Raw genomic sequence first — 25494 nt, 5'->3', positions numbered from 1 at the left:
CTCGAGCGATTCCCCTGAGTCCGGAGTCGGGTCGGCGATGAAAGGCACGGTCTTCGGAGCCGACACATCACCACCCTTGCACTTGACGACCGGAATCGGCGCAGCCAGAGCTTTGGGGTCGTCTTGACGCTTCTTTGAGGATCTTTTCAGGTCGTCGACCTCGACCATCTTCGGCGCCGCAGCGGCCGCGTCGGTCGTCTTCGCCTTCGGCTTCGACACCGGGGTCTTAGGGTCGGCCATCTTGGCGTGGCTCTTGATCTCGGCGGCCATCTTTGGCTTTTTAGGCGCTGAGGCCTCTGGAGCCTTTTGTCCCACAAGTGCGACTTTCACTTTCAGTTTCGATACAGTTGGTGAGGAACTCGATGGTTTCACTTTCGGTTTCTTCACCGGGAGTGGCGCATCACCAATGTCCGTGGCCGGGCCCGTAGGCGGGGCCGTGGGACGAGTATTGAGGTCTTGGGTAAGGCCCGAAGGCGATCCCTCGACCTGGGCCGTATCATGGGGATTGACCCCGGAGTCAGTCTGAGGGTGCTCCTCCTCTGAGCTATCCCCCACGGTGGCAATGGCCCCGTCGTCGTCCCCTACCTCTCAGACGACTTCATCAAACTCCTCGTCCCCCGCGTCGTAGTTTTCATCCTCTGACGCTGGGCTGGAGTCCGAAACTTGTAAGAAGGTGTCGTCACCAACGTCTTCCTCGAAGATGTTGTCTGGCGGGGGCGCCGATAACTGGGCCTGGAGCCTAGCGGCCCGACGAAGCTTGAGAGTCTTCTTACACCGGAACTTGGAGCAGGCCATACACCTGGCCTCATCATGGTCCGGCGACAAACATTTGTTGCACACTGGGTGCACGTCGAGGTGTGAATACTTTGAGGTGCACACCGGGCACCTTTTAAACGGAGTTCGTTCCATGTTAAGTAGTCTGGAGCGTCGTGTAGGCCCGTCCGCGCCGACAGCACGCGGAAGGGCAGCAAGAGTTCGGAGCTGATGAAGAACAAAACCTGAACGATGGACAATACCGACGCAAGTCCTAAAGACCTTTTGGTCTCAAGTTAGGAAAGTTAAACAACTATCGATTCCGACAGAGGGAACCGAAACACATCCGAACCCAATGGCGTAAAAAAACAATCTGGGGATGGAGGCGATGCCCATGCGCACTGTAGTCCAGGGGAGAAGCCACCTATCTCGTGATACTTCGAAGACTCTTCCAGGACAACAATGTGCAATCATCCGGACCCAACACTAGGCGGCGATCTATGCACAGATATGAATTCAGCAGCCCACATGCCTCGAACACTTGAAAACTCGAGTTCCCAAGGATCATGATGGCTTCACTGAACCCAGGAGTGTTTGGTACCAAACAACTCCGCTTAATAAACCCACACAGGGGCCAGTGTGGATTTATTATAACCTCAGAAGGGCCCCCTGTAAACCTACCAAGCCTGGTGTGGTTTCCAACTGGCTTTAGGCAGCCTGCTACCACCAGACATGTTTCTGGACCCCCTGGGTTGACACCCTCTGCTCTCTGAGGCCAGAAACAAAGTACATCCTGGGTGGAGCTGTCGGATCTCCCTCAGGATGGGCACACTGCTCAAGAGGGAAGATCCAAAGGACCACCGCCTTTGTAATACAACCCCAGCCTCTGCTGCTAGAAGCAGATGGCCCTTCTCGGTTCAAACCCCCACTTTTGGCAGGAGAACCGGCTGGAAAACCTAGGAAGAATCGGAGGTGTGCCCCCCTTCCCAACTCCGACCCACAGGTGCTGGATGTGAAGTAAAGCACCCTTTTCAGTTTCCACATCTTGAAGATGGTAGGACTTTTCCAATCAGGGCTAGGGTTATGCCCCCTCTCACAGGAGGGTGGCATACCAGTGGGTGTAGACACCACAGGTAACAAACCCATTGGTCCCTACCTGTTGTTCCCCTTTAACGCCCCAAAATCTAGTATTTAGGTGGGTCCCCCAGACCCTGAAATCAGATTTCGACAACCTACAAAGAACTGGGAAGCAGCGAAGACTGAAGACAACTAATGACTTGGTCCCAGCCCTCCCGGCCAGTCAGCAGCCCTCAACGACCCTGCTGAAGAAGAGCAACTCGCCCTGTAGACCAGAGACCACAAGAACCCTGGGAGGACTGCCTGCCTTCAAGAGAGGCTCCAAATCTCCTGTGGACAGCGGACCTGTCCAGAAAAAACCATCTGCAAAGGAAAAAACTCTGCCCTGAGGAACAGTAAACTCTCCTCCGAATCCACCTTTGCACCACACGGCCAAGGCCTGAGTCCAAGTGGGCCACAGGTCCTGCAAAGGTTCCCCAGCGCTTCTGAGCCAGAGTCCACCGTGGGCTGACCCCTGCCAGACTCCTCCTCGATGCCTGCAGCTCCAACGGGACGACACCCCTGGCCACGACCTGCCTGGTAAGAGTGTTCCGGCACCTAAGGACAACACTGCACCCAAAACCTCTGAATCTGTAAGTCAAATCCTTACCCTGCAAAAACGGTATGCTTGTTTTCCACTTTTTAAAGTATAAAGTATTTTTCTTGAAAAACGTACTCATCTTTTTGCGAACGTCTTGGGTCTTGAAAATAAATCTTGAAAGAAGCTTATTTTTCTAAAATTTGTGTGGATCTCTTTTTTGAGATGTGTCATTTATTGGTTACTGTGTGCATAACAAAGGTCTTACACTCCTCTGTGTTAGGCCTAAAGCTGCTCGGGCACACCACCACAAATAGATCACTTTGGGTTTACAATTAGACCTGTACACTTCTGGGGGATTCTCTGTACTCTGTGCACGGTATAACCACTTAGTGATTATACACCATATAGAGGCCAGCTTCAAATATTTATTTAAAGCTGCTTCCATTTTCATAGAAAGGAGCAATAACAGCATGTTTACCTCTTTAATCGTATCCAAATAATCAAACCGTCATAAGCACAATGTAAATAGATTGATCCTACTGTTGCCTGTCTTCTTAAACTAGACTTCCATTATGTAAGTATATTATTTAAGGTTTGGACATTTGAGTTAATGAAACCAAAACTATTACACAATATAAAACATAGCCTCCGGCTTAAAAAGCGCTTGTGAAACCAAGAACAAGCTATTAACAGGATTTGTAGCCCTCGGCTGAGTGTGTTCTGAAAGCCAAACAGGCCTAGGCAAAAGAAAAAGTAGTGCGCCGACACGAACATATATGGCCGATAGAAAAATGATCCATGTAACAGGGGCAGTCTCTAGGGCGTGATCAAAACAGCAAAAGGAGGAACAAAAATAAACTATTCACCAATGAAAACAAAGGTATTTTGAAAGGCACATGAAGGAACAAATGAAAATGAATGGGCATGCTGAAAGCCCATACATAAGATACAGCATGTCTTGAAGACGCAGCATATGCGCTACCTAGGCGAGACCTAAAAAGGGGGCCTATTGGTTTTGTCCAAGGGTCATGGCAATGTCGGTCAAAAAAATAATTAAATAAAACATTTGTAATCAAAACAATATGAGACCTTTCTCTTACACTTGTTCTGCTACATAATACAGCCATACGACCAACCACAAGAGGTCCCTGCATTCCCAAGCTAAGAGCAAAAGATCCAGCTTGGGAATGCTTAAAACATTATCAACTTTTACCTGTGGTAAAGTTATATAGATTAAAGGGAACATATTGTTAACATTTAAAGTATTTAGGGAGAGCTGCTGCAATCCCTTAAGCCTCCCACAACACTTAAAATATGGGCTGATAATCTTCCTCAAAGAAGGACTGATCAACATGCCTTTCACAAGGGAACCTATCATTGCCTCACAAAATGTTTGGACTGTATCCAAAGAGGGAATGCTAGGCACACAAGAATTAATATTTTAAAACCATGCTAGCTTTGAAAATACTGGAGGTGTTAATATTATTTCTATTAAGAGTGACTAAGTTGAATAACACACTACAATTGCAAAACCTACAAGAAAATACTAATGTGCTGCTGTAACGTTGTGTTAAAATGCTAAAGATTAATTTACCAAACAAGGAATCTATTTAAACAAGCATATATGTGTGTAAATATAACAAAACAACGTAGAAACCATCACAAAACACACATACCTGGGAACATGAAGACAAGCAACTGCAAGTCAAAGTAATAGGAGGACCATGTGGTAGGCTGATGCTCGGAAACTGAGGCAATGATGGGGATGTTATTCTTGGCATACGAAGGATCCAGCAGAGAGTAAAAACGGCCAGTCCAGGGAGAGATTTTACCTTACAGAACAAAAAATAGGTACAAATCAGATTAAATGAAAAAATGCCCAGACTCGTCACAAAGCACCTATTGGGGACTACTAGTAATCTGGAATAGCAATACATAAAGTTCATAAAATATGGTCACTTCACTAGGGCATTTGTTGACAAGTTCACAACCAAGAGATTGACTTTGAAAACCTTTATTCAGAAGGATTTATTTTCTTTGACAGTTGGGTACCATCAACATTACCTCACATATGTATGCATATAATTGACCAAACAACATTTATATCTCGTACAATAGGAAAGCCATTCTACACAGTACAGTATTGACTCCTAAAATAAAATTAATGTGCAAACAGAAAAATTGCCTAAAAGAATTAGTCTAATAAAACTATTTGGCACCGGTTTAGCCACCAAATATGTTCAGTTAACTTGAAACCGGAGGTGCGACAAGACTCTCCGACCACCAGTTAGCAGTGGCACCAAAGACTAAAGGTATTTTCTTAGTCTAATATTTTTATCTAGCTTTCTTTGTTTAGCTGCTAAGAACTAACCTATTAACCTCTTGTGATGAGTAAATACCATAGAAAATCAAAGCTAGTACTTGTCGCAAAATAAAAACAGGTGCTAAAACAATGCTGTTTGAACACCAGATATGAAAAAAGGGCATGGAGGCTACAGCGTACTGTTTTAGCAGTATGAAATAATTTAAATTGATCTCAAAATATGCAAATGTTCACTGTACAATAATACAATCACACTTTGCCCTTTTATCCTCCAAGTAATCAGCAGATTTCTGAACAGTCCTACGTCTTACCTGTAAGCATTAGAACACCGCCAACAGTGAGAAGTACAAATCCAACCAGGGAGATGACGCTCCTAAAGAGGACTTCAAACTGTTGGGGATTCAGCTTGCTGCGCAAATAATCCACAAAGGCATGAATCTGGCACAGGCCAAACACACCAAACGCAGCCATATGTTCAGACGATAGGACCGGCTGTGGAGAGAAGATGACAAATCAGCGTACATTGCATATGATTCATTGCATTTGTTTCGCACGCCAGTCAAGTATTTGTTCTAAGTAATATTTCCACCCCACCGAGGTGCTGTAGTTTTATCAGAGTGCGCTTATTCAATGATATGCTAAATTCACACATCTATGGTGCGAGCAAGAGGTTAGGTACCTAGAATGAACAATATTGTCAAAGGAATGGCTATAAAGGTGCAGCTTGGGTTTGGAAGCACGTTGAAGAAACAAAACAAAAAAAAACATTTCTGCAAAAGCATTATTTCACAATTTGCAAGTCCTGTGAGATTTAGATTCGCTAATCTTTGTAACATTCCTATTTATACAAGTATGAAAGCCAAATAGTCGACAAACATTAAAGGAACATGTTAAAAATCTATACAAAAAATAATGAAGAGCATTTACCACTGACGGATGCTATTTCACAAAATAGCTGCAAGTAAGATTTACACTGAATACATAAAGAACACCCAGAAGAGTAAAATCAAGGCACAGTTACTATTAAATGAAGCAATGAAAAAAGAGGATTAATAATAAGGATTCAAAATCAGACTAGACACAAACCATTAAATACAGTGGTGCTTGTGTATTATTCATCAAGCATCAACATTGAAAAAGGAAAAGACAAGTAGAAAAATGCAAACGGTGTTCTCTGAGAAATGCATCTAGCTGCTGAACTGTCAATTACCTGCTGAAACATGCATTTGCAATGCAATAGGTCTCACATTAGGAAAGTGTGAACTATTGGTATTGTAAATGACACTTTTTTTTAATATGTGTTGGCTTTGAAAATATATAAATTAATAGCATTGTTATTCACAAAGCCAATAGCTTACACTTTCCTAATGTGAGTCCTATTGGCTATGGCAATGCTTGTTGGTAGCAAGCAAGGACAGTGCTGTTGTGGTGCGGAGTGATGATGTGGTTGTGCTGAGTGATTGAGTGATGTGGTGGTGGTGTCCCAGAGTGATGTGGTGGTGGTGTCCCAGAGTGATGTGGTGGTGGTGGTGTCCCAGAGTGATGTGGTGGTGGTGGTGTCCCAGAGTGATGTAGTGGTGGTGGTGTCCCAGAGTGATGTGATGTGGTGGTGTCCCAGAGTGATGTGATGTGGTGGGGTCCCAGAGTGATGTGATGTGGTGGTGTCCCAGAGTCAGAGTGATGTGATATGGTGGTGTCCCAGAGTGATGTGATGTGGTGGTGTCCCAGAGTGATGTGGTGGTGTCCCAGAGTGATGTGATGTGGTGGTGTCCCAGAGTGATGTGATGTGGTGGTGTCCCAGAGTGATGTGATGTGGTGGTGTCCCAGAGTGATGTGATGTGGTGGTGTCCCAGAGTAATGTGATGTGGTGGTGTCCCAGAGTGATGTGATGTGGCGGGGTCCAAGAGTGATGTGATGTGGCGGTGTCCCAGAGTGATGTGGCGGTGTCCCAGAGTGATGTGGCGGTGTCCCAGAGTGATGTGGCGGTGTCCCAGAGTGATGTGGTGGTGTCCCAGAGTGATGTGGTGGTGTCCCAGAGTGATGTGGTGCTGCCCCTGAGTGGTGTCCCAGAGTGATGTGGTGGTGCCCCTGAGTGGTGTCCCAGAGTGATGTGGTGGTGTCCCAGAGTGATGTGGTGGTGTCCCAGAGTAATGTGGTGGTGTCCCAGAGTGATGTGGGGGCGCATTGGCTCAGGCGAGACCTAAAAACTGGGGTTGGAGTGCGGGAAAGTCAAAGTTTAAACAGAAAGCTAAGTAGGTCACATATGCAAGCATGGAATGTCTAATCTAAATGGTAGGGTGCTTCACAATTGCTATATTAAATAGGATCAGAAGCAAACTTCTAGACTGAATTACAGAAACAAACTGGGAAGTACACATTGGTCAGTAGAGTTCCATGTTTGCAGAAGAGACAGCTTGCAGTTAGTAGGGTTTCAAGTTGCAAGGGCAGTTATGGATCAATAATTAATTTTCAAACTTAATGGAGTCTTCCAATTTCAGCCAGAGAACACGGTGTATGGCATGGTGGTATAAAGATACATAGATTCTTAGTCTACCATTGTGATACTTCGCTTCAACAACTGTGGCATACTATGTTCTGTCATGTTCTAGTCAACGTCATGGAATGCATGAAGGGGAATGGTTGGTGACGGAGTATGGATGAGGGGAAATGAAGAACATGAGTGCGTGCTGAGTAATACATGTTGATAACAAAATTTGTATTTCTTGAAGAACATTTTTGTGGAATTAAAATTTGGATAAAGGAAAGCGAGTTACTAATCAATGATAAAGCAGTAATATTTAGATTAAACCAGCCCTGAAATGGGTAAAACGCTTAAAAAGCAACATGAAAGTAAAAACAAAAAACCGAAGGCTATCCAGATATTTACACACAGGTGTGCACATCTCATCTGCAACACATTTCCCCACAGCAATATTAATTTGCAAAATGACATGTGCAAACGGTTGTTCAAGTAGAATCGTCTTTTAAAGAGTGATTTGTTTTTAGACCAACAGTTTGTAACCATATCTACGGTACTCTGCCATAAATTGCATAAAGTAAAAAATGCTCTAGTGCTGCAACTGATCCTTTTGCTTACTGCAAGGGTTCTCAAAATACGAGATCACAGTTACAATACAACGGATTCACATTTAGCAGCGACTCAGGATTTGGACTACAATTTAAGTGATATGGACTAGTCAAGTTCAAGCAGCTCTGAATGTTCATGCCAGTGCAGAAACAAATCTTTAAATGCATTGACCTCTCCTTACCTGAAATCCAACAAAAGAGATCTGCATTGACAGGATGGTGCCCAAGCAGTAAACTGTGCAATATGCAACGTAGATCCTGTGTGAAAATCTTCCAGTCAGCATCAGCACTAGCACATGCAGGGAATCAGGTTAATAAGAAACACGTAGCCACCCCAGGAGGAGACCTAGTGAAGAGATTTTTTTTTTAATATTCATATAGAAATTCGAATCAGTCCCAAAATGATCTGACAAAAGGCAACGTGCATGTGACACATACTTTGAGACTGAGTAAACATTCTTTCTCTTCGGCAAACCCGAAGAGTACTAGAATTGCCAAAACCATTACTTGGAAGAACTGGCTGGTTGTATACCAAGTGTTTTCTTATGATTAGATTATTCGTAGATGGCAACTTCAGGGTCTAATGTAGCCCACAGCCGATTTGTTATTACAGCAAACTTATCAGGGATGACTAATGGCAGAATTTAATATAATTGACACGCTGAACATCACTAACTGGACTAAACGAAATTCAATTGTGAACTTGCAACATAAAATGGAAGAGATTCATAAACCTGTTGCAAACAATATGCTTTCGGTACCATCACAGACACAAAAGAACACAACGTTTTGTTCGAACAAGGCATGTGTAGAGTGAAACAAGAAAATAAATAATTTACCATGTAAAAATATGCTAGAGCACACATGGCTCCCCAGTAGATGGAGCCAGTCTTCACAGATTTGATCCACATGTAGTAGGTAAGAAGCATGCAGAAAATAGCAATCCCTAAACAAACACAAATTAAGATTTATAAACATCAAGTATAGGAGGCAAGAGCGGTCATCTCAACAAAAGAAGCATTTTGTACCAAAGGCCATCCAGACAAAATTAAGACAAACAGAAAGCACATTCTTCATTAGTAATTTATATCTCATTTTATAACTCTATTTTCAAAGACAACGCTGTACATTACCATTCAAAAATACTCAAATAAATAAAAAAATAAGAAATCTTATATTGCTATAGTTAAGACTTGTCAACCATAGGGTGTTCTTCCCCCACACTTTTTGCTAACCAGTGTTAAAGTGTGTGTGTGCTCACTTCCTTAAAACATGGTACCATTGGATTATCCCCAATTGGCATATTTAATGTACTCATAAGTCGTACTATATGTGCCCAGGGCCTGTAACTTAAATGCTACTAGTAGGCCTGCAGCACTGATAGAGCTACCCATTTAAGAAGCCATTTAAACAGGTTTCAGGCCTGCCATTGCAGTCTGTGTGCAGTTTTAAACTGTCATTTGCCAAGCTCAGACCTGATTTTTAATACATATAATGTACCCCTAGGTAGGGGCAAAACAGCCCACAGGGCAGGGTATAAGGTATTACATGTGTTTTTCAATACTGCTAGGCGTGCTTCTCCCATAGAATAACAGTGGAGTTACCTTACTACACTTCATACACTGTTAACTTCCAAATGGAAGCAGATAAATAGTTCATGCTTGGTGTCTTTGGAATTTTAATGAATAATCCTCTTTTATGGTAAAGTTGGATTCTGAACTACAATATTGTAAATGCCACTTTTTGAAAGTTGGCATTTTCTTGCCCTAGCCATTCAGATCTTGCAACCTGCCTCTCAGTCACATGACTGGGTATAGTTGGTAGTTGGCCTTTGTGTATTCCGCTTAGGCCGCTACACACAACAAAGTGCTTAGGTAGACCTGGATGAGCCATCACTGTCACGATGGGAGAGCAAAGTTCTCCAGCTCTGGAACACTCTCCCCCTGTCACTCCGCAGCACCGCCAATCTGCTTGCCTTTAGGAAGGGACTTAAAACCTGGTTGTTTGGTCTTTAGTCTGGTGTTTCTACTCTTCCTACTGCTCCTTTTTTCTTTGTTGTGTTATGTGTTAGCTGCTGACCTGTTGGTCTGAAAGCGCCGGGACACTCCGTTGGAGTATCTGAGCGCTATACAAAACCCCCCCATAACATAACATAACATAACATAACATAACAAAGTTAGGCGCATTCCAACTTACACCTGAATAGTCTGTGTTCTGCCTTCACACAAAGGATTCCATACGGCATGTAGTTAGTCTGGAGCCAGAACAGGGGAGGCGAGAAACCTGTGCACACTAAAAGGGAAACCTCTAGAAGCTTCCCCCACATCAAAGGAAGTACCAGGTATAAATATTGAACCTCAGACGCCAACTCTTCAGTACACTCCTGGACCTGTGGATACTGCAGAAGGACTTCTGTGCTGCTTTGTTACCAGAAGAACTGACACTCTGCTGCCCTGCGCGCTGAGAAGAAAGATTAGACCTCCATCCTTCTTGGGACTTCGCCCTGACAAGGATTGTGGTTATTACTTGAGTAGGGTCTCATCCCGCTTTCCCCCACTAGTAACCCAATTTCATACAACTGCCATGTCTTTCCACATAAAACAAAATCCTATCTCTAATTGCAAGAGTGCTCACCCAAAGGCTTACCTCCTGGGTCAATTCCTTTTAGAAACATGAATCTTTTTACTATGGGTCTTCGCTTGTTTCCACTCCACCAATGTATGTGTGCGCATTTGAGGATCACATGCGCAACCTTTCCCCAGAATGGTCTTCCATCTGGTGGCCAACTGAAATGAGTCCACCTCCCACCTAGGTTGCCAAGGTCAGAAACCTCGATGAGAACCTCGATGAGAAGCTGCTATTTAAACATCACGTCAACACGGTGGTCTCATTGTCCTTCTTCACCCTTAGGAAAATCAAAAAGTTGTTGCCATATCTCCCCTCAGGGGCAGGGAAAACCTTGATCACCACCCTCATTTTCTCTAAATTGGATTACGGCAACATCCTCCTCCTCGGAACGCAAGAACAAATCCTAACTAAACTGCAATCGGTGCAAAATGCAGCGGCCAGAGTTTTGCTATACATCCCTAGCCGCCGCTCTACCTTGATGGCTATTCGTCACCTGCACTGGCTCAGAGTCAAAAGCCGGATAAAATTTAAGGCACTATGCATCGCCTATAAGGCCATCCATGACTCAGGACCTAGGTTCCTTAAGGATGCTTTCCGGATCTATTCTCCTCCAAGATCGCTTCGTTCAGCTTCCACCCACCTCCTTCCCGTCCCACGCACCAGAACCACCGGTTGGGGTGACAGACGCTTCTTAGTGGCAACCCCCAGGTTGTGGAATACTCTTCCTTTGTACATCAAAACCAGCCCTACCCTTATCATTTTTCGTAAACTCCTGAAAACTTGGTTATTCAACCAATGATACTTCGGTTAGCTTTTCACCTCAGAAGTCCGATATGTGCCGAGACACCCTCGGGTATTTGTGCGCAATAAAAATCTCATAAACATAAACATGTGTCTCTTAAGTCCTGTACCTTTCATCGACTCAGCGACAACTACGATGTTGCTGTGGGGCTCAAACGTGTGTGATATCAATTCCACAAGCTCTAGGAAGTTTTGTTGCTCAATAAGCAGAGCTGATCATACAGATCCTTCTCCTATAGCAAGTCAGTGACTCATTTTACCAAAGGGGGTGTTAAGCCCTAATACTCTAAGAGCCCAGGCAATTCTGTCCCTGCGAGCGTCCGTAACTGTTCTTGCACAGCTGCAGAAATGTATTACAAATTCAACGGGATAACTCAGAAGCTGGCGGGCTCCTCGGCTCGCTCAGCATATTTCCTGCAGAAAGAATAATTCATTGTCATCAAGAAGCTTCTAGAAACTCCAGCAATTAAAGCCCACACTTGCTCCCAAGCAGCCTTTAAATTCGGGACTGAAGCCTGGCATTCCAGCAGAGCCAGCACCACTGATATTCGGTGGTCCAACCGGAGTAGCAGGGGGCCACAGCTCTCCCCCGGATGCAACATTTATGGGAAGAAACACAGTGCGGGATTTACAGAAACTCTTCCAGAAACCAGATGGTTTGCCAGTTCACCTCAAAGGTGGATATGCAGATAAATTGCTCTACCGGATAACTATGGTGTTGGCTCTTGGCGGCACGGTCTACAGTCATGTGGCCCTCTACCTGGCAGCCCAACCCCAGAATAAGAAGTAGACGAAAGTCAAAAGTTTAAATGAAGATATGTTTAATCATGGAAAATCATACCCCGATCATGTGTGAGGAAAAGAGACTGCAAAGATTAAACCAATGAGCCTTGAAAAGTAAACCACATTTGCGTTCGAGGCTCATGCTTCAATGGGGATTGCAATTTGTGTAAATGTAAGGTTTGACATCAATCAATGTAATAAAGAGCTTGTCTATTTAAAAAAAAAAAAAAAAAAAAAAAAAGAAGTCTAATTCCAATACTAGCAATCTATCTCCCTATCTCACTTCTCCCTGTCGCTGTGAGAGGTATGTAGCTAAACAACTTAGTTGCTTCTATAGCAACTCTCAAACAGAATTCTGACCTGGTTGAAGCAGAAAGGGGTTTCTTCTGGCTGTAAGGGATAACTTGAGGGAGGAGGTGGACCCTAGCAAAGTGGGCATCATAACACTGACATGCCTATTAATGGTGATTGACCTTGAAGGCCAAGACCGGACATGGATGTAGTCTTTTCACTCTATCTGGTCCCATCAATTATGCTTTCTTTGTTTTTTTTAGTTGCAGCGCTACATGGATTTTTACTGTTCCACTTGCTCTTTAGCATAATGTTCAGTCTCTGTCCAAGCTTGTACTACTTTAGCATCTGCTTCTACAGGTGTGCTGATGACACCAAATTGTTAGCAAATCTTTTCAAAAGATGCATGGAGCAGGTCAAGTACTAGATGAGCCGCCACTATCTCCACTGGCTGCCCATTAAGGATTGAGACGTCTTCTAGGTTTTGTTCATCATCTATAGAGCTGTACGTGGGCATTTCCCTATTTTTTTTATTCAACTCCTTCCATCATCTTCTGCAACCTTATATTGAATCTCAGATAGAACGGTGAGAGTACCGATATGCTACACTGGCTCCCAACATGTGGAATTTCCTTCCTTTCCCCTGTGACCTAGAACATATTACAGTGTTCAGCCTTGTCAATACCTACTATAATCCTTTTTTTGGAAGATTTTGTTACTTCTAATTAGGGCCACAAAATCATTGGAAAAGCCAAATAACATAAAATAATCTACGTGAATTTTGACTTGTGTGCCATAATCACATATTTGAGCTGGTCAATACTTCAGAATTATGTCACAGCTGGTTGGGCATCCATGCCAAATACATGCAAGCTCATACATTATGACCCTCTCATATCCAAGCCCACATTTCTGTATTCAGAAGTGAGGTGTGCTGGTTCGATCACTCACCTTCATTATCATAGGAGCCAGCGACAGATCTGGAGATGTAACCTGGCACTACGGCAATCATGGCAGCTGCTAAAAGACCTGCACCTGCATCCTACAGGAAAGAAAATGCAAGGGTTGCATTAAATCAGATCTTGTTCCTTTAAAACATATACAGACAGACAATGGATCTCATTCCCTGAACTTGGAAACTGTAAGGAAAACACTGATTAAAGTGGCCAATGAGATAAAGAGCCACTAGAAGTATTGAAGAAGAAAAGATGTTTAGATTGGCTAAGGCACCACAGTGTACTACTTCATTCATAAATAAAATATCACTTGTGGAATATATCGAGATACACACCTGACAACAACGACACAAGTTGCAGACAGTCACGTACCAGAATAATTTTTAATTTCTGAATTAGGTAAGAATTAATTCTTACAGATGTGGCAAATCTACTTCGCAGCTTGTTTTTTCTCATCAAAATGTGTCCAACAAACTGCTGAAACCTTTATATCCAGGGGCGGCCTTAGGCATGTGCAAGCTGTGCACCTGCACAGGACCACCAAACCCCAGGGCCACCACGCCAATATATATACTTAATATAATAATCCACTGAGGATGGATACATATTTGAGTGGCGGCCCCTGGCAGGGATTTGGCGGCCACCGGCTCTGTTCCACTTAAAAACACCCTGACCCCCCCCCCCCCTCCTTTCTCTGGCCTCTCCGCCCGCCCCTCCTGGACCACCTCTTCCAGGGCCCCCTACCTACGCTCCCTGCCCAGGGCCACCATGAGCCTAGAGCCGCCCCTGTTATATCAGTATGGATTTCTTCTACAAGTATCCACTATGCATAAAAGCCAGAGACTTCCCCAGGCCAGGTAGAGTGAGGGCAAGACGTAAAGCACTGCAGCTGTCAGATGTGACCAAGCCTTCAACATTGTGTTCCTGGCATGCACTTTTCGGGCAGGAGCATCCTAGAGTAAAACGCTTTTTCCACCTTCTCTCTACTGCAAACTGACAAGGAAATGAAGAGGCCCATAGACTCTTGTTACCCACACCCACATGAATACACTCTTGGACGAGGATGTCAGAGGATAGCCCCCTGCCAAGAGACTTGGCTTTCTGCTGCCCATGCTACAGGTCTTCTCTCTGATCTTGTACTGCTGCTGCCCATCCTGCACATGTTCCTTATGTGTCAGAGTGGACCACACCTATCCCAACTAACAACGGTTTACTTTGTTGTATGTGCTGCACCTGAAAAGGAATTGCTTGAAGGCGAAGATACTCTCATCCCAGCTGTAATGGACTAGCTACTCATATAGGTGTACTTTAATGATATGGAATACACCAGGTCATAATCCCTCATATGTGCGAAAGACCCAGGGACATTTAATCAATTTTGTTCTCTATTTTTGCACCAGAATTCTGCTCCAATTTCATAGCACCACAGAAAGTTGAACCTGGGTATTTATTAATAAAGATCAAATTTGATGTGCCACTAGTCATCAACTGCTCACTTTAACTACTTAAATCATAATTTATCTAAAATACAGTACTACGTAAATTTGTGTTGGTATGCCAAGTAGTTAACATGTTTATCGGCAAATACCCTATCCAGCAATTGGCTACTTTGCAAATATTTATATTTGGGTTGCTCCATAGTGCTACAACATGTAATAAAAATTAAACATTTTCCTATAGACAATTTAAAAAAATCCCCAGAATGAAATTAAAATCCTAACCATTACTTTACAAGACATGTTTCCCTACATAAGTCAAAAGGTGTCCCGAACTCAGTTTACTATTTATATTTAAAAAAGAAAACCTAAAATCAGCATGACTGCATAGAGTCAAGTCTTTCATAACGGCACCTGGTGTGACACACAGGTCAGAAGTTTGAATCCCGTCAAAACCCACTCTGAGCACCATGAAGATGGGTAACAACAGTTATTTACAAAGCACAGATCCAATTCAAGTGAATACAATAAGTTCTAGGTCATAATTAAGTTTATTATACTTAAACACTATATCTGACTTTATTTTACAGTTAGAAAAATAAGTTCTGGAGAAAATACAGCCAGACGCCAGTCACATATACTTGCCCTGACAGCTAGGATAATAGTAACAGAAATTTTTTTCAACTCACGGTAAACTGTTATGCATGTTAGGAAACATGCTGAAAACAAGGTGAATAAACCCGTGCAGTTTTAAAAGCAAACCATTCAGAACTACATTTCAGCTTTCAGAATTATGGAAGAACCTCAGCTTAGTCTTTGTGATGCTGTTTGAAGGCATCTCAGAGCACCACAGATGTTCCACATCTGTGAGGCTCTGCTCGATATAGAAAGTGGTACATGCCCTTTATATTTAAGGATGTTAGACCCAATTCATAATTTGATTTTTATGCACATAATGTACTATTACTTATCACAGAAAGCCATGCACAAACCTATAGGTGGAGATTTCCGCCTCTCCTATCTTTCCTGTGGTGCAGACCCGGCAAAGTATGGATACTAATTTGTAGTAAATGTGGGAAGACCTGGGGAGTGTTACAAAAATCTAGTAATATTTTCTCCAAAATGGGTTGTATTAAGGAGAGGTTTCGGGTGGGGTTGGGGTGGGGGGGGGGGGGGGGGGGGGTCATGATTCTAATACAAAACAAACATCCAAAAACAAAATAGACCATTAACAAATCAGACATACTTTTAAAGGTATTACAGTCCTAAGTGTGTCAAAACATGCTTAAATGTACTCCAGCCCAGCCATGGAGTATATCACGCACCACACACACATTGCCATTCACAGGTACAACATACTTACTCCTTCGAAATTATTGGAGGCAGGCATTTATACTAACATCCCGTAGGAATTCATGTTAAACTAAATAAATATGTTTACCTTGAAATCACATATATACATGCATATACATTTTAGTGCGATAAAATATTAGGAATGATTAGCGATTAATTTTATTTTTTAATTTGAAGACAATTGAAAAACACGAAACTTGTTAAATTACTTAAAAAAAAAATTACAAGTATTTACATTGTATACCCAACTTTTACACAAGTATGCTACACATTAAACTAAACATTAGTGAGGTGATTTTTGTTCACATTATTGTAAAATATATATTTCTTAATTCAATATATTTAAATTATTTAATTATTTATTACACATTTAATTGGAGGAGTTTATGTGCATTTACATTTTATTAGTTAACAATGTTCTACTAAACAAAATATTTTACACTGAAATATACTTTCTCGTGGCGGGGGGGAGGGATTCCCATCAACAGATGAAAGGTTAAGTAATATTCATTTTGCACTTATACATTCAGTTTCAGAAGGTTCCAATCCCTTAGAGAAGGGAGTGGAGACATGGAAGTCTAAACCTAGGTATAATCTCCACAAGTAAAACTGTGAATAGCAAAGGAGCAGAGTTTTACATCAAGTTGTAAGAGTAGATTGCCATAGGAGTAGATTTTCTTATGTAAATTTAATTTTGTGACTCTGGACCTATACAACTATAGATGCAAAGTCTCCAGTGAACAGTAGATACAAGAAAAAGGAAATGGTTTCACAAGTTTAAGAAGTTAGCCACAGAAAATTCTCACTTTACAAATATATCCTGGTGGTAAATTACATGCAAGCAAGGAAAGTGAGTTTAGGGTGAGGAGGAGTAAAATATATAGGCTTTGTGATACCTTGAGTTCTTTAGTCAGGTGGTACGTGACTATTGTGGTGAAGGATGAGAAGAGGGGAGCCAGGAACACACACACATTCCGGATATCAATGGTAATGTGGAAGAAATGGAGAACATGGTATAATGCCGCAGATGTGATCATCAAACCTGTAATACAAAAAATATGAGTGGCAAGACTTACATCTAGAGCTGGAGGCTCTCAATTACCATGGCCAGCAGTTTCAGCAAGCACATTCATATCTGTCAGCACTTACAAAGGCTGGCAGCTGCAAATCTAGAACATCATTTCTCTTCTTAAAGTCTACTGCAACCCTCAGAGAAGATGAGAGACTTCCACAACTCTATTCCCTTAAAAAATCTGAACTTGCCTTGAAGCCACATAAAAATATAAAACTTAATTGAGGCATGTCATCAAAAGCTGGGATTTAGGTTTGAGTCAGTATAGAGCATAAAAGTGCACATTATTTACCCAAATGATTAATATTATTTAGTTTAGTAAGTGAACACACACACAAAATAACCACATGCCATATGTTTTAAAGAATTCACAATTCTATTTTTGCAAGTAAAGATGCCCAGCTTTTTAAATAAAATCTAAAGCAAAACCGAATTGAAGGCAACATATTGTATGCAGCAGCACTCAAAGCAAGCTTGAGATGCAAAGACAGTTTGACAGTCGAAGACAATAAATACCGAAGAAGAGAGAGGGCACCAAAGGGCCGAAAAAACAGAGAAGACTGAAGAAAGCACCTGACTTGGGCCCAGTCCCACCGGACTGCCTGCAGCCCTCATCTAATACTGCAACAAAGTAGACTCATCCTACAGCTGTGACTCCAAAAGTTTGGAAGTACTGCCGGTCTTCAAAAAAAGACTGAAGACTTCCAGTGAACAGAGGACCTGTTCAGCCGGAACTCCAAAGAAAAGACTGAGGTCTCTGGAACCGCCAAATCCCAACACTTGAAGCAACCACTGCACCAGTCACCAACGGTCTGAGTTGAAGTGGGCCACTGTGCCAACAAGGTTCCCCAGCCCTCCAGAGCTCAAGTCCATCATGATATCCCCCCTCCAGCACTGAGATGTTGCCTGCTGCCTCTGCACGCAGGCCCCCTCTACAGTGACTGGTTTATTAGCCAGGCCTGCAGCCTCTTTTTACAGACTACGATCTTCATTGAAGCGCATTGGGCTCCTGATGCGAATTTGCACCCTGCACCTGCCCAACCTAGTGCCACTGGTGGTGTACTGTTGGTGCTGCTGTAGACCTTGTCCACCACTCACCTTAACTCCTGGAGATTGGTCTTGTAGGTCGATGTACTGTACCGGTTCGCAGAACTTGCTGTTCTTTCCATATGATAACATTGCTAAACTCAGAAATTGCAGTGTCCACTTTTTAAAGTGAAAATAATATATATACATTTAAAAAGTACTAACCTGAACGATTTTTCTCAGATGCCTTAACATACATAAAAATACTTGCTATTTTTAGGTCGAGGCTAGAGCAGCGCATGCGCTGCTTGCTTGACTTTTAGTAAAGGGCAAAAAAGTGCTACCTACAAGAGTTTTACTGGCCTGAAGCTTGAGTGCACGTGCGGGCACGCGCGCAGCCGCCATGTGTATCCTCCGTCACCGGTCATTAAGTTGCTTTTACCTCTGCCTCCGTCCGATCACTAACTTTAACTTTCGTGGCTTGGCTTGTTTAGATAGTTGAAAAGATCCGCTTGGTTTCCAACCAAATGTTTTTATTTATATCAATGCTAAAAAGCAGTGCAACACTACATATAGCCTTAAGCTTTCGCCCTCCTTTGCACCAGCAGAAGTGCAAGATACAACATGCTCTACTTTGAGTCCGAGAAAGGAAAACAAACACTGTTAAAGGAATAGTCAGCAGCTGATGAAAAGAAGCCTCTGACATTTGACACCCTGTCTTTGAAAAACACTATATGTTGCAAGACAAAGTGCAAAGTCCTCTATTGTTCATTTTCAAAGTGATTTCCTTCGTTGTTATCTTGGGGTGCTGCAGCACCCCGCACCCCTGGACCAGCTCAGAGGGTGTTCTTTGAAGAGGGGACTGTGTTTTGAGCTGTGCCCTCTTGAAGATGGCTGCTTGGCATGCCAGCCCCTGCAGTCCCCTACGAGGAAGACATTCTCGCTGCTGCCTGCGTCTGATGAGGACATTTGTATGCACTGTGGAATGCATGCAAGATGTTAAGACAAGAAAAATGGAGAACATTTCTCGAGTTGTATGCCTCTAACATGCTGTCTGCTGCTTGATTAACACTGGATGGAAGCCTTGTTCTCACCCAGTTATGCTGTAATGTGAATTGGGAAGCGCAGAGATCTCATTCTCGCTCCATACATCCATATTCCATAAGTCTGACACTGATGAAAGTAGTTATCGCTCTGTTACAGCGCCAACTTTTAGCAGGTGCTTTAAATCCATATGTGGGAGAGCCACTAATATCAGTGAATTCTCTGCCAAGCCGCCTCCAGGTGAACACTTCCCAGGTTTCTGGAAAGGGGTCAAGATAGGATGAAGTGAGTAAATCTGTGGTGTCCAGCATAGGTCTAAGAGGACTGTATCCATCCCAGTTTTTAAAAATAACCTGTAACTGGAGTTACCTTCAGATTCATTGCATTTACATTTATTGTATGTGAAAATCCTGAAAATCTGGTGTGGGTCTTGCCATTCTGGACTTACGTTTGACCTCCTAGGATACATGACCATTTCGCTTAGTGCGCCTTTAATTCACAAGCATAGGGGCAAAATTTGCAAACAGTATCAAATTAAAGAAACTGAAAAATCTCTATTTAGAGAGTAAGCCTTGTTCATTCTTTGACTGCCGAAGGCATCATTTTCAAATGGGAATCGGCACAGCCACCCTGGCCGCATGGCAGATCATGTTCTTGTCCTGGTTTGTGAAGATGGAGGTATGAGCATAATGCTTTCCTCTATACCTACGGACTACCCGTTTGAGTATTACTCTGACAACAGTTTTACGTTTTTTTGTTTACCATTCTGTATATGTGATTTAGCTATGCAAAGACTCGAACATTGCTTTTACATCTTTGGTTTGAAGGATCCTGGCTTCCAAAATAAGCTTGAACTTGATCTTTTCGGGTGATATCTCAAGACCAACATATGGATAACATTCCTTTTCTTTTACAGGCAGAATATTCACCCTTAGGAAATCATTTTAAAGGATAATTTCCCCAGGAAGTAACACCTGGAACCGAAGCTCATGCAGGAATGTTCTTCAAATAGTTCATAAAAGCGAATTTCTAGGAGTGCTCAATGCTATTTTAATCTTTGAAATTAGAAAGTGTGCATCTGTTTTCCTTCACCAGAAAAAAATCCACTCTTTGGCATTACTGAAATAATTTAAGGACATGTCAAGTCTCTCAGGGGGACAGAGGTCTGCACCTCATTGTTAAGATTCATCAGCGGCTCACATGAACATTAAACAAGCATTGGCATAGCCAATATGTCTCGCTTTTGGGGCCTTCTAAGTATTTAGTTATGCAGCACAATATCCTTGGTGCAACAACATCACCTGTTGCATGGCTAAACACTTATAAGGTCCCAAAGGCGAGACCTATTGGCTATGCCAATGCTTGTTATAAATTAGTGTGGATCTCCTTCTTAAGTCATGTTGTCATTTATTTATTGTGTATTTGCAAATGTCTTACACTCCTGTATTAAGCCTAGGGCGGTTCAACCACACTGCCCCCTAACAGAGCACTTTGGGATTGCATTGCAAGTTCAGTCCACGAGCAAGGGAATCCCAGGACTCTTTACACAATATATAAAGCGATCTCCTTATTGACGCAAGCCTCTACTCCAAACCCCAATGCCTAGCACCCACTGAACCAAAAAACAATGCTACATGGTCAACCTTCGGCATATACTCGGAAAAAGAAATTGGCAAACTGCTCAGCACCCTGAAACCATCCAATCACCTCACCGACCCCTCTCCCTGCCTCCGCAGTAAAAGACTTTACCCCTTTTCTTCTCCCTCTCTGGACTAAAATTATCAACAGCTCTCTCCAACAAGGCATCATACCTGACTCCCTCAAAGTTGGCCAGGTCACACCTCTGCTAAAGAAACCTACAGCCGACCCCTCGGATCTCAACAATTACCGTCCCATCACCAATATCCCCACTCTCGCCAAACTGCTGGAAAAATGCGCACAACTACAATTGTCTAAACACATTGAGCAATTCGATCTCCTCAACCCTCACCAGTCAGGCTTCCGAGCAGGACACAGCACAGAAACTGCTATGACTCACATAATTGACGACGCACTTCAAATGCTAGACCAAAACGACACCTGCCTCCTCATCCTTCTTGATCTCTCCTCAGCATTCGACACCGTTAAACATGAGAATCTACTAGAACTACTAAACACAAGAATGGGCTTTTCTGGAACTGTCCTCAAGTGGTTCACTTCCTTTCTTCACAACAGGTCGCAAAAATTTAAGAGCAACAACCAGATGTCCTCGCCAATACCTGTAACGCTAGGCGTCCCCCAAGGATCTTCTCTATCCCCAACTTTGTTCAACCTAGTCATGGAACCTCTCACCACCTTGCTACAAGCATCCAATGTACACTTTCACATGTACGCTGATGACACCCAACTTTACCTCAAGCTACAATCACCCAATGACATCCTGCTCCTGAACTCAACGATCAGTTGCACCCAATCCTGGCTTGCCGATAATCACCTCAAACTCAATGCCCTGAAAACAGAGTTCCTTCTGATCTCACCTCCAGCGAAGATATCCACCACTCAACATTGGCTTAAACTCCTAACCGCACTTAATGTCCAACCCACCATCGTGGATTCAGCAAAATCTTTAGGCATAACACTCAACACTAATCTTAACATGCAGCAACATATCAGCAAGGCAACAAAGGGAGCGAACTTCCAGATCAATACTCTGAGGAAACTTAAACCCTACCTCCCAGCCAAAGACTTCCAAACTGCAGTACAAGCACTAGTCATCCCACGAATTGAATACGGCAGCACCGCCCTCTGCGGACTCCCCCTAACTACAACCGCACCACTAAAAGCTTCTCTAAATGCTGCAGCGAGACTCATCACTGGGTCAAAAAAGTACTCCCACATTACCCCTGACTTGAAATCCCTGAACTGGCTGCCTTTTGAAGCCAGAATACATCTGAAAATCGCCTGCATGACACACAAGGCGGTACACCTAAACTCACCCGGCTACCTCGCTCAGAAGTTGACAATCTCTGGGGGAAGCAGAAACACGAGAGGCACAAACAATTTCCTGCTGAAACCTCGAAGATTCCGGAAGGAAAAAACATGCAAGCGCTCCTTCTCAGGAATGGCGCCTAGGATCTGGAACTCACTCCCTCCCGAAACCAGGCTTATCTCCTCCACTACACTCTTTAAAAAAGAAGTAAAAGCTATCCTCATGGCTAAATACACTTGAGCTACTATCTCGAACCCTGTTAACACCCTGCACCGATCTGTATTACATGTTTGACCCTTGACTTATTTGTAAGAGTTGTTTTATCATTCACATGATTGGCTTTGTCACTTAGTTGTACTATTTATACTGTGATTTATTGATTTACTTGTTTGAATATTCTCCCCCATGCACCCTTCTATGTAAAGCCTGTTTACCTGTTTGACTTTGCTCCCTCATGTACCCGTCTATGTAAAGCGCTCTGATATCTGTAAAGATCTTGTTTGCGCTATATAAAACTTTTAAAATAAAAATAAATAAATAGATATATCACATAAACAGCCAGCTTCCTACATATGTGGTGCAGCGGTGGATAAGAAGACTACTCTAGATAAACACAAATTTTTCCAACTTTTGATTCTTCTCTATGGTTTTAAAATCGCTGTAGGGCTTTGGTTAAGTCCCTTTACAAAACTGATTTAAAATTTAAAAAGTAGTTTTTGTAAGTTGGGCCTTTAGAAATTGATGTAGTAATTTTAGTCACTTTTCTAAAAAGGTCCAAACTCACTTACAATCATGACTGATGCACCAGGTACTTCCCAGGACCTCGACTTTGTATAAAAACATTAAGTTGTACATACTTAATTAATACCCTGTGTAAAGCAAGGAACCTCAGCATGGGGCCTAGACCCACAAAAGCTCATCTGCAAACCTTACTTGCAGCAAATTCTACAACCATGGGAGAGGATTGCCCCACCCCACCCTTATAGAGGAGGAGGCAGATGAATAGCAAGTAGTGAAGGGGAGGATTCCAATTGCAGCACTGCCCTTCAAACAGAAATACCCCTGGGAGCACTTCTAGTATCTCAGAACAAACAAATCATGAAGAAGTAGATCTTTTGAAACTAGCCAAGAGGATAGCATTAGAGGCTAAACTCCTGGCCATAGAAAAAGTGAGGACCCATCTCTGGCGGCAGCAAAATTCGGGAGGAAAACTCAGACTCTAAAATCACCAAAGGGATTGTCCCTAAATATATAGAAGGTGATGACATCACAAAATCGTTCACATCTTTTGAGAGAGCCTGTAGAGAAAGGAAGGTCAGCCAGAAGTATTGGGGCTCTCTCTCTTTTGGGAATGGTTCTCTAGTAAATGCAGGCATAGACTCCTGCCATTGAATGAGCAGATACTGATTACTGTGACCACAAGAAGGGTACCGTGATTGATGGCTTTGGACTCACCACTTAAGAGTAGAAGATCAGGTTCAGGGAGAGTTGAAAAACCCAGAGGTAGTCCTGCGTTGATTTTGTATACTTTCAAGTAAAAACTCTAGGTGGTAGGTTAAAAGGTAGCAATGTGCATCATTATGATGGACTATACAATTAACTGATTAGAGAGCATCTGTTAAGTAATTGTGTTCATGAAAAGTTGCAGAAATACCTGATGGACCTGGAGCCAGTCTCTCCTCAAGAGTTGGGGCAGAAGTCTGATAATTTGGTGACCAAGATTAGGCATGGTGGGGGTGATCAAAAGAAAGAGGCTAAAAAGCCGCCAAGGAAAAGAAGGTGGATCATCTGAAGACAAAAATAAGGGTAAGGAGTCCTCTGTAGGCCCCTAACAATCTGTCTAAGAGGGTGGGCCCTGTGACACCTCACAAAACAGAAGTTGGTACCAGTGTAAGATCTTGCCCCCCCCCCCCCCCCCCCCCCACACACTGAACAGCTCTACCATTTCATTATCCTAACCATCATGAAATTGCTGTTTTTCTCCTGTGTGCCTGACATTCTTGGGTCAGGAATATGGACTGAAAGAAACACTGCTGAGAGCCTCTGTGTTAAAGCACCAACGTGCTCGAACCCTTTGAAGTAGATTAGTTCTAAGGGGTGATGCAGCAATAAATGTCAACAGTCAGAAACACAATGGAATGGGCAGAGAAAAGTCTACTACATTTCTAGGAGTATTGTCAATGCTTGAAATTAATCTGTTAAATAATGGGTTGCAATTTTTACAAACGTCATTACTATTAATCTGCATTTTCAGTTGACATACCAAACACACAAGTGCAAAAAACACAAGAAAAAAGAAATGAACAGAAATTAAAAATGTGACTGTCACATTTGTAAAAAAGAATTTAAAAAACAGTACAATGCCCCATATGTAAAAACAAACTTTCTAAAGGAGTTATGTTACGCATCACACTATGCATGGGTACACAACTATAATTGGAGTTTTCTTTGCATTTTGCTTAATGGAAAGTGACCTGACATTAAAAGGCATGCACATAGAACCATTCTCTAGATTACTACATGTACACAAATGATGACTCGTTCGAACAAAGAGAACTATCTCCAGCCATTCAGTTAAAGGGTACATCTTAACAAAGTTATTCCAAACATTTTACATTTAGGTTGCCATGCCATTGTGTAATATTTGAAGTACCAAGCCGTATAAATGTAAAAATAATGGTTCATATTCACATTGCTCATAAACGCTAAATAAATCAATTTTTGCTTGAACTTTGGCGAGTGCGCACACACACACCCACACACACACCCACACACCCACACACACACACACACACACACACACTTTAAGATTGGAGGTTACCTGGGTAAATAGTTCCACCAATGATCCTTCCTAGAGGGTACCAGGCCCGATCATCAAACCAGTTATGAAACTTATAAAATCCTTCTTCAGTCAGAAATCGGGTGGTGCGGTAATTGAAATAGCTGTAAGAGAAATAAAGAACGTTGAAGATTCACCATTGTGAGAACACTAAATGCTAATTACCATACTTGTCAGTCTACCAAGCCTTCCGATTTCATGATTTTCGCTGTTTATAGTCGGCATTCATGTCAGTAGAATTTCACATTTACATTCTTCAGATTGGGTGTTCTCATACATCAGCAACATTTTATTTAAGACCGTCTTCTAGATTTCAGGTCTTCCATTCTCATGGTGCTGATCAATCAGATTTCGGGGTGTAGACAAAGAAATCTTCAGTATTTCAATTGTTCCACCAATGTGTCACGCACAAAATGCATTCAAGTTACACAACATTCTGCGAATATTGGCCAGATTACACAGTCATGTTTCTTTGGG

At 42.6% G+C, this 25494-nt stretch overlaps 1 protein-coding gene and 1 pseudogene across 1 annotated transcript in view; one reads left to right on the top strand and one right to left on the bottom strand.

Annotated features, from left to right (window-relative positions):
* The window catches only part of LOC147732866 (dolichyl-diphosphooligosaccharide--protein glycosyltransferase subunit STT3A-like), a 102394-nt gene extending 77279 nt beyond the window's left edge, over positions 1–25115 (bottom strand). Inside the window, 8 exon segments of the mRNA XM_086957407.1 lie at positions 4087–4242; positions 5045–5225; positions 8003–8121; positions 8124–8166; positions 8660–8766; positions 13275–13365; positions 16965–17110; positions 25000–25115. Of these exon segments, the coding sequence (XP_086813533.1) occupies positions 4087–4242; positions 5045–5225; positions 8003–8121; positions 8124–8166; positions 8660–8766; positions 13275–13365; positions 16965–17105 (838 nt within the window). The 5' untranslated portion in view covers positions 17106–17110; positions 25000–25115.
* On the top strand, positions 11563–12216 carry LOC147732867 (cytochrome c oxidase subunit 7A2-like, mitochondrial; annotated as a pseudogene).
* Positions 25116–25494: the final 379 nt, after the last annotated feature.

Source organism: Lissotriton vulgaris, chromosome 2_1 (genome assembly GCF_964263255.1).
Source record: "Lissotriton vulgaris chromosome 2_1, aLisVul1.2, whole genome shotgun sequence".
NCBI lineage: Eukaryota > Metazoa > Chordata > Amphibia > Caudata > Salamandridae > Lissotriton > Lissotriton vulgaris.
This window is presented reverse-complemented; position numbering and strand designations above follow the sequence as displayed.